Source organism: Glycine soja, chromosome 11 (genome assembly GCF_004193775.1).
Source record: "Glycine soja cultivar W05 chromosome 11, ASM419377v2, whole genome shotgun sequence".
In the NCBI taxonomy this organism is placed as follows: Eukaryota; Viridiplantae; Streptophyta; class Magnoliopsida; order Fabales; family Fabaceae; genus Glycine; species Glycine soja.
In genome coordinates, this window is record NC_041012.1 from 44,253,047 (window position 1) to 44,263,754 (window position 10,708).

The following is a 10,708-nucleotide window of genomic DNA, read 5'->3' on the forward strand; positions in this document are numbered from 1 at the left end:
TGGTTCTCTCTGTGGCCTCCGTGGATTCTCTATGTTGCCTCCATTCCATCAAGCACAGTTGTATGTGCGTGAAATCGGGAAATTTTCAGGTAGAAAGGAGTAAATTTGGGGATATTGATTGATGATTGGCAGATTGGGTATTTTTGTGGGCATGGGAGAACTGGTTAGGTGAAGACTATGAAGTATTTGTTAATTAACGTTTATCTTTCTATAATTTTCTTTTACCCAATAACCTACAATTTTTATAAAAATATTAAATAAAAAAAGCGTTCAAATACATATAATATAATATATAAAAAAATATTCTATCCATAATATAAAAAGATTACACAAAGATACTCCTACAAAGTTTTAATCTTTTTAAAGCCTATTAATCTTCCAACCAAGTAAATACAGTATTAAATAAAAATAAATACATTGTTTATCCATAATAAATACATTTAATAACTTAAAGATATATAAAAACAAACAAACATACATACATACTTATCAATTACCAAATATAAATATGAAGATATAAGTACTAAGTAGACGAGCGTTTAGAATTAATCATTGTTAGAAAAAAGATGTTACTGGCCCTTACACACACATGCCAAAGCTTTTGAAGAGAAAAAAAGGTGAAGACATAATCAGCAAACTTCCCGAATCACTCATAACTTGCATACTCTCTTCTCTCCCACTCAAAGATGCAGTTCGTACAAGTGTGTTATCCAAGAAATGGTTACTGCGTTGGACATCCATCACCAAGTTGGAGTTGGACGACATTGTGTTCCACTATCCTAAGAAGAAGAAGACGAGTGGGAAAACAAAAGTTACAGAACTTTGTGAACTTTATGAATAGGGCACTTCTTCTGACAAATGCATCAAGTTTCTCACGCACTCACTATTGCTAACAAGTATGATGATGAATCCCTTCTGAATACTTGGATACCTAACATCTTGTTACGGAGGGTAAAAAATCTTCGTATTGACACATATTTCGAAATGTCCTTCTCAGCTCTTGCATCTCATTTTCTTTTCAAATCCGTGATGTTAGAAGAATTGGTGCTGAAGATGGATTATTGTGCCGTTATTGTTACTGATAAAACCTTTAATTTGTTTATTTTAGACACCTGAAACTCCTCGAGTTGTCTGGAATTTTATTTACTCTTGACAATAGCTCAGGATATCTTACTCTTAATTTACCAGTTCTCAAAGTGTTTAAAACAACAAATTGTGCTTGGTTAAAAGCAAAACGTATCACTGTAACAGCACCTCTACAAAGCGTTATAATAGTGCAAGACTACAAGTCCATGTCTTATGCGACGTCTAACTGTATGATCGAGTTTTCTGCTTCACGTTTGAGAGATTTTACTTATCGTGGCTATGATTATATATCGCATTATTTCAAGCTTCTCTTAGCAAAGCTGTAAACCCATGGGAGAACAAAGATCCAAAGATAGAGTCCCTTGTCTTTGTGCTTCTCAAACAATTCAGACAAATGAAATATCTTAAACTTGAAGGTGGTTCAGAGGTAAGCATTGTTTCTTAAACCTTTCTTCATTCTTGTTGCATTCGAATATATCATGTGTGCGGATCCTCTTGGATTCTGAAAGTTTATCTCTATGGTTAAAATAGAATTTATACCGTTATCCCTTTATAGTGTGTGTTTCTCTCCTACTAAAAGTTTTCAGTATTAAAGAGGTTAATTACATACTGGCTACTATAATGTCATACCCCTAACATTTGTTTGGATTTTGGCAAGAAAGTTGAGTGGAAAGATAAAAATAAAAATAGAAGACTAATAAAATAGAAAAGGTATACTATTTAAAAAGTAGAGAATTTTTATTTATTTATTTAGAAGAGTGAAAAATAGAGTAAAAAGAATTATATGAAAAATATTTTATATTAATTAAAAATATTTAATTTGGTAGTTTATTATTTTTTCTGAACATAGAATTGTTTATTTTAAAAAAATTGTGTAGTTTTTTTTTTTGCAAAATTAAAGAGATTATTTCCTTCCAATTTTGAACAAATTTTTTTCTAATGAATTTTATATAAGCAATTTCTTTTGTTATTTCTCTTTTCGGCATTTAAATAAATGCTCCATATATGATAATTTTATTTTATTATTCAGTTCATTTCCTTTTACTTTATTTTTACACAAAGAGATAAAGTTAATAGTAACATGAATATACAGATATAAGAGTAATGATATATGAATTACAGTACCTCGTTAACATATATATTAAGAAAAAGTTTTCGCCTGAATTGGAGTGTATATATGGCACGTATATTCACAGAGCTAAAGATTCTTATGTATATTATATTTTTACTCAAGCTTGCTGCTGTATCTAGAGTGTCATAGTTATACAAGTAAGTTTGTTTATGTGCAATCCAGGTACTGGCATAATCAAGAGTGACTAAACTACCTTTATTTGGAATGTTGAGCCAATTGGAGCTTGGCTTGGTTAGTGGCGAGGTTTTGTTGGGCTTACTTCTAAAGTCACCGGTTCTTAAGACTCTAGCTTTCAAGGTTGGTAACTATCGCAAATACAATATTTTAGCTTTTGATAATTTTATTACACCTTTCTATGATTCTTATTTGGATTACGATGATCAATCATCAGGGAATATCTAAATTCGACAAAGAACTTTTGAATTCTGCTGCTGTGCTCGAGTGCTTGACATCTACACTCCAGGTTGTAAAATTTCATAAGCTACATGGATTTGAGCATAAGCTGTGTTTCGCAAAATTTGTGATGGAAAATGGTTTAATTTCTGGAGAGGATGAGCTTCTCCCATGCCAGCTATTCATGGGAAAATCGAAGGTTATAGAAGAATTTAAAGAGAAGCTATTATTGAATTTTCATATAATTTTTTATTAGGTTCCAGAAGCAAGTGGTACAGTTTCACCATTTTTCTGTTTTGGGTATCGATCAGGTCTACATGTGTTTTGTATTTTCGGGTATCTTATTGGCTATCCCAATATGCACCCCGTTAAATAGAAATGATTGATTCTGAATTTTGGTGCTGAATATTGTATTAGCATGCAGCAAAATTGCATTCGTGTGGTTACTATAAGTTACTAACCTTTAAGAATAAGATGGCAGTTGAGATAATAGGTTTTTTTATATTAAATCCTGATAATGTGCCTTCCTGTTTTATATCAAACCTAGTGTTAAAGTTTGGAAGTCTTAATGGTGATAAACATGAGCTGCGTTTCACTAAATTTGTAATGGAAAATGCTCAGGTCATGGAGAGGACGATCTTCTATCCTACTTTGGCTCTACACGATTCGAAATTTGACTATGAAAATGTTAGAGAGAAGATATTATCGTTTAAAAGAAGTGTTATATTTGTATTTATAGAACTTACATCGTTTTTCTATTAGGTTACGGAAGCTTTTTTAGAGGGTCAGAACTGCAAAATCATTTCATGATTATTATATTATGCCCTTCATCGTGTGACTCTGATAACTGATAACTAAGCAAATTGATTTTCGCTTTAGTTTCTCTTTCAACTCTCTATATTATCTTAGGGTATAAATATTTGTATAAATGTGTGGGAGAGCTTATGAAAATAGGCTACTGTATGCTACATCTCTAAATTGTTTTAAGTATATTTCGATTTCTTTTCTGGGACAGCTTATACAAATAGTAAACAGTTTGTGAAATTACTTTAATCAATATTTACTTTAATTGTAAAAATAACTTATGCATGAATCTTTATATGATAAATGATAACTTAACTCGGTTGAATAAATACATAAATTAATTATAAACTTAAAACTCTTTTGGGTTTTTTACTTTATTTTTTTTAAATAGTACTCAATGGAAAGATCTTTGATCCAAAACTCTCGTAGAAGTGCAGTGATAAAGAGACTTGGAATTGGTTTTTAATAAAAAGAAACCATGAAGCACATAATGACATAGACTAGTTTTACTCTACAACTGTTGAAGGCAAAGTGGATAGCGAGGGTTTGCGTTGGATTGGACAACAAAGTCACACACTTGGGCGGCAACGATGACGCCAATCTGCTTCATATAAGAAAAGCCAATGGCCTCTAGGGAGGGGAGAAGAATCTATGAAGAAGGGGCGTTTTTGACAGAAGAGATAAATAATTAAAAAAAAGAAGCTTAAAACGTTGAACAAGAAACCACTCCACAAATGGCGTTGTAGCATTTCGAACCCTCATCACAACAGGCTACAGGTCACGTTCTATTTTGAAGCTCTCTTCTCCAGTTCTTCAAACCCGAAGCGAAAGGCAACGTTCCAAGCACATGCTCCAAGCTTCTCTAATGGGTATATCTCAAAATCCCTTCTTTTAATTCTTAACCTATATGCCAATTGCTTTATGCCCTATTTGCATCTTACTATAAGGTTTATTGGGTCTTGGTGTATGTGGAAGCTAAAGGGGTCTTGCCAACTGCCACTCTAACAGAACAACAACAAATCTCTAACTTGGTATTTGCATTTTATGGTCCAAGGTCTAATTTTAGGTACTGATTTTCCCTTACTCGACCTTTATTTATTTATTTTTTAGCTTTCTAACTTGTGTGTAAAAATTGAATAAAGATTGACATAATGGGGACAGAAACTACTGGGTCTATTTTCTTGACTATTATGTTTGCCTGGTCTCAACAACTGGAAAGGGTTCTTTCTGCTCTCCCATATTCTGACTAATTATGTTACAACTTTGTGATTAGAAGATTAATAGATACTGGTTTTGGAAATAGATGGTGCTGGTTCTTAAACTATTTGTGACATATAAAAAGCACTTCATTTCCTTGTAGTAAAAACTGTACTCTAGTTTCGATTTTTTTTCAGAATCTTGTAGTCTAATTTGGAAGGTATATATTTGGTATAGATTCTTTTAAATTTATATTCCTTATAATATAAAATTCTTTTATACTTGGATTATGTTTGCTTAGCTACTGAGCTACATGGTAGAGATAGTTTTATACTTGCTAGGATAGTTTTTGAGAACTAGTGAGCTACTTGGTACATATATATATAGTTGACGATTTTAGCAATCATTTTCCTTCTTGGTGTTGGATTCTTTGCAGATTCTTTGATATGTTATGTGTGCTTACTTGTGATTGGTGTGAGTTTTTGCTAGTGAAAGAGAGATTGGGAATGTGATAGGGTGCCTTTATCTTTTGTGTGTGATATGGTTATTTGTGGTTTTAATCCTCACTTCCAGCTACACTACAAGTTTAACATCCATACTCATTCTTGTAATGTAGCTGGAAGTACAACTTGCAATTACAAAGGAGTTAATGAATTCATCCAATTTGCAATTAGTCAAAGACAACAACTTCCAAATGTATCCAATAATAAGGTGTGTCCTTGTTGAAGATGTGAGTGTTGAAGATGTAGACCTTTTTATTAGATGTTTTCATCGTTTTGGATTTATGATTTTCTATTAGATGAGACATGTTTCATCTTTTTTTATTTATGACTCTATCACATGTTAACATGTCTCATTCTTTTGGATTTAGAACTTACAATTAGATGTAGAGACATGCTTTATTTATTTTGATTAATGAGAATGATTGATGTCAACATCTAATTTTAATTTATATATGTTCTTATAATTGAGGCTATTTGTTGTTGTAATTGTGGTCCTGATGGTTTTCATCGGTAAAATTGAGAAAATATATAAAAAAAATTCAAGTACAACTAAATTAGCAACAACAGCATTGGTCAATAATCGTTTAATATTAATAATTGAATTTAGCAACGGCCTGAGTCGCTAAAATAACGACCAGATAATTATGGTGGCAGACACAACCTAAATAGCCACCAAAATAGTTTACTAAAATTGTCACCGGATTTGCCACCAAAAATAGGCACCGACTAGTATATATTTTAAATTATCTACAGGACATATCAGTTGCCAAATTCGTGGCTAATTTTAGCAGGCCAATTTCGTTGGTCATAATATCGAGTTTTTTTTAGGGTAATTTACAGTCGCAACTAAAAAAAAAACTTAAAAATATTTTTAAAAAAAATTCTATTTCATAAGAACCAAAATGTTATTTAAGCCAAATTTTTAATACTTTGAAGACTAAAGTGATAGTATCGGATAAAATTCATCATTTAACCGATTTGTTTTTCATATCTAATACTCAAAATTAGTTTATTTATTTGATATAGAATTTACTTTTTAAAAAATTCTACATACTCTTTAATTTTAGTAACTTGAAAATTAATTTAAAGTTCTATTTTATAATCTATTGAAAAAAATTATATATATATATATATATATATATATATATATATATACATATATATATAAATAAGTTGTTGGAATTAGATTTACATATAAGTTAATAAATTTAAGCCTTTAAAGAAATTAACAAAAGTATAATAGTAGACTAGTAGTATCAGGTATAACAGCAAAATAATAATAATAATAATAATATAATTTTATTTATTAATATTGTTGCCGTACATTATTTATATTTATTTAAATAGATTTTAATTAGACTTAATTTTTTAAAATAATTTGAAGTCTAATTTTTAATTAAATATTAAAAAAATTGATATAATATATATAAATCTGACTTGACCATTTAATTTAATATAAATTATAAATTTTGATATAAAAGAAAGTTAACCTATTTTCAATTTTCATCCTCATTTCTTTGGTGCGAAACGAAATGCCATAGAGAAAAACAGAAGAGGGGAATTTAGATGAGAGTACATGTTAAATGCTACCACATAATGTTACTGACACTGTTCCCTATGTCATGTCAATAGGTCAATTTCAACGCTACTTTGGCAACCGCCACACCGCTTCTTCTCCCTCTATAATACCAACTCGTTATGTCTTCACCAAAGGGTTCAAAAACAATAGTTGGTCACTGATAACAATGGCAGAAAAAGTTTAAAGGGAAACAGATTTTCATTATCATCGTCGTGCTATTCAAAGGTGAGTGAGTTTATGGCATGCATGCATGATATGGATGCATATTCTGTATGCTGTTTGAGGTTTTTGACGAGTTATTTTTCTTTAAAAAAAACAAAACTATATCTGTTCTCCATTTTTCCTACAGCCAAATTCTAATCAATTACTACATAATGCTGTATATGTTTAGGAAAAAGGGAAATGAAGGAGAGGGATTTTTATGAATGGGAGAAGAGGTATGGTGTTTATTTGGAAGAGTAGCCGGATAAAAATAAATTTAGGTGTATTCTTTGACCTATCCCTTTTTTTCTGCAATATGACTGGACCTTAAACCTTAATATAGGGTTTAGTTGAGGGAAAAAATGAAATGGGAATGGAAGGGAGAGAAGAGATTTTATAAAGTTTAGTTGTTTGGTTCAATTTTAAGAGAAGAGAGGGAAATGGAGAAGAGCAAAATTTCTCTACATTCAATTTGTATCCTCCTCCAACATTGGGGGATGTGAAGAGGGAGGAAATTTTAAACATTCGTAAGTGTATTGATTAAAATATCTCTCCATATGAAATATAAGAGGGTAAAAGTATGTTAATTTTAAAATTCCTTTTCTCTCTTTATGAATTATGAATTAAACAAAAAAAAAATCCTCTTTTTCATTAAAATCCTTCATTTTCCCTTCCTCCTCTCCATAAGCATGGGTTGGGGTGGAAGGAAGTAAGAGATAAAAAGCGAAAGAGAAAAAAGTGACTAATATAATAAGTGATGTAATGGGAAAAGAAGAAATAGAAAAGCATAGGAGAGAATATATAATTATATATATATATATATTAAAATATAAAGTAGAGAGAAAATTGGAAGTGAGAAAAAAAAAACAAGAAGATTTAAGAGAAAAGAAAGGATGATTGAACACATAACACTTAGTTTTATAATTCCAAGACTATGAACAAAAAACTACAAATCTAAGTATTTTTTGTTCCAACTTTTTTCTTATAAGCTTTGTTCCAAGTTTTCTTATAAGAGTGATGATGGAAAGGAGGCAAAAGTAAGAGGGTAGGGATTTTTGTCCCTTACTCTGGCCCTCTTCTCTAACCAAACACTATATATGATTTCACAGCAACTAGATGCATTGTCATTGGGTACGTATGTGAGTATTAAATGTTATCTTGCTAATGCTATTATCTACTTTGACTTTTGATTCCTTTTACAAGATGTTATGTGTGTGTGTGCATAAAGTGCTTATCAGTGCAGCAAATTATTTGTAGGCAATTGTTACAAATATGGATGAGTCATCTGATTCAAATGTTGTTGGCTCTAGCACATGTAAGGAAAAACTTTCAAAGAAGGTGAAGGCAAAGGAAGGTGCTGAAAGCATAATGAACAAGCTACCTGAACAACTTATAAGTCATATACTCTCTCTTCTCCCAGCTAAAGATGCTGTTCGTACAAGTGTTTTGTCCAAGAAATGGGCATATCACTGGACATCCATCACCAAGTTGGACTTAGATGATAGTGTGGTCTATTATCCAAAGAGAAAGACAGGTGGAAAACAGTACTTTATGAACTTTGTGTATAGGGCACTTCTTCTTACTAAAAATCCTAGTATTGAAAGTTTCTCTCTTGTGATGACTAACAAGTATGATGTATACATGTTCAATACGTGGATATCTGGTATCTTGAACCGAAATGTGAAGAATCTTCATATATGTTCACATTTTGAGGTCCCTTTCAATGCTCATACATCCGATTCCCTTTTTGACTCGGAGGTATTAGAAGAACTGGTGCTGAAGATGATTTGCACTATACCAGTTGTCAAAACCTTTCTTCATTTTGGTCACCTAAAATGCCTGAGGTTGTGTTCAGTTGTATTTGATCTTGAATCAAGCAGCTCAGAAGATCTGACTCTTAGCTTACCAGTCCTCGAGGTGTTTGAGACAAAAAATTGCACTTGGTTTAATGCTGAGAGTGTCACTTTAAGAGTGCCTCTACTTGAAAGTGTCCTTATAGAACATGACCCCGCTGCAGTATTTTATGAGCTGGATTCCTTGCCAATCAAGATTTCTGCTTCGCGTCTGACAAAATTTACATTTTGCAGTTATTGTTATATGGCACAACATGTTCTTCTGTTAGATCCATCATCAGCTCATAATGCTTCTGCTGATATAACTATCCGATGTGATGAGGACAGTGACAGTGTATCAGAAACAGGATCTTATGCTTCTCTGCTTCTCAGGCAATTCAGTGAAGTGAAGTATCTTAAATTTGATGGGGCGGAGGTAAGCATCCTTAAACCTTTCAAAACATTGAATGTGAAGAAACCAAAACATGAATTTTTTATGATGAAATGAGATCTACTGCATATCTACATCAATTGAGAAATTATCATTATCAATGTATAGTTTCCTGCGCAGCTAATTAGATAGTTAGTAGCACTATCGCACATATGAATATTAAAATATGTTGATTTGAATTCTAAAGCTATATTATTGAATAGTGTTGAAATAAAGTAGTGGCATTTATATTCCCATAGCTAGAATTAGGAGAGATCTATGTTTTAAACAAGTTTGTTCCAGACAGAATTGAAGTTAGAGTTAATTACATCAACCCCCCCCCCCCCTGAAGTTTATTCAGATTGCACACAGTACCCCTCCTTGCTTAATGTTTACAACAACTTCCCTTATAGGAGGTGTCTGTGTAATGTTTTTCTAACAATTGTGGGGGTTAGTGTAATATATAACATGATGTCAGTGTAATGTTTTCAAACATTATGGGAGGTTAGTGTAGGAATAGGAAAAAAAAAAGTGGTGTTGTGTCCAATTCAAAAAAAACTCAGGAGTGTAATTTGCTGAGTTAATTGTATTTCATCTTTCTGTGGTATATAAATCAGTTTCTTTTATTGTTATCCAGGTTCTGCCACTATCAGAATCAAATGTAGCTACTCTACCTGTATTTGGAAGGTTGAGCCATTTGGAACTTGGCTTAGTTACTGCTGAGTTTTTATTAGCCTTACTTCTGAGGTCACCAGTTCTCAGAACTCTAGCTTTCAAGGTTGGTAATTAGTAAACTATCATTGCTAGTAGCTACTAGCCTCTTTATTTTTTTACACTTTTTATTTACCTTTGTGATTCATATTTGGACTTTGTTTGATGATTAATCACAGGGAATATTTCAATTTGACAAAGAGCTTTTTAATTCTGCTACTGTTCCCCATTGTTTGACATCTACACTCCAGCTTGTGAATTTTGGAAAACTGCATGGATTGGACCATGAGCTGAGTCTAGCTAAATTTGTGATGGAAAACGGTGTAGTGATGGAGAGGATGAGTTTCTCTCTCGCTAATCATGGCTTGGCCAAATCGAAGATTATTAAAGAATTTAAACAGAAGCTGTTCTCATTTAAGAAAGGCTTCTCTTTTGCTATTGTTGAATTTTCTTGTGAATAGGTTACAGAAGAAGTGGTGCAGGTCTTCTATGTTTTGCTTTTTTTTGCGTACTATCTTAATTTAAGTGGAAGTGGTGAATCATGAATTTTGGTGCCAGTTGTATTGGCAGCAACATTGTTTTTGCGTTTAAAAGTTAATTTAAGACCAATTATATTCATATGTACCAATGTACACTAAAGTCTCGCAGGTTTTTACAAGATTCTATTGCAACCATTTATTTTTCCTTCATTGTTCACTCTAGCTGTTTTCGTCTCTAGTTGAGGATGGCTTGTAATTTTGGTAGTGCTTGTAAAGAGTAAAAAGTCTCGCAGGTTTTTATAAAATTCTACTGCAACCATTTATTAGATAGTTCTTTAAGATTGAATTACTAAGAATGATT

At 31.9% G+C, this 10,708-nt stretch overlaps 1 protein-coding gene and 1 pseudogene across 1 annotated transcript; both read left to right on the forward strand.

The window, feature by feature from the left end:
• The first annotated feature begins 589 nt into the window (after positions 1-589).
• LOC114373335 lies at positions 590-4,665 on the forward strand (annotated as a pseudogene).
• Positions 4,666-8,167: 3,502 nt separating this feature from the next.
• LOC114373336 (F-box/FBD/LRR-repeat protein At3g14710-like) lies at positions 8,168-10,329 on the forward strand. Its single transcript, XM_028330819.1, has 3 exons — positions 8,168-9,163; positions 9,795-9,935; positions 10,048-10,329. Exons 1-3 carry the CDS (start codon positions 8,168-8,170, stop codon positions 10,327-10,329), a joined length of 1,419 nt encoding a protein of 472 aa, XP_028186620.1.
• Positions 10,330-10,708: the final 379 nt, after the last annotated feature.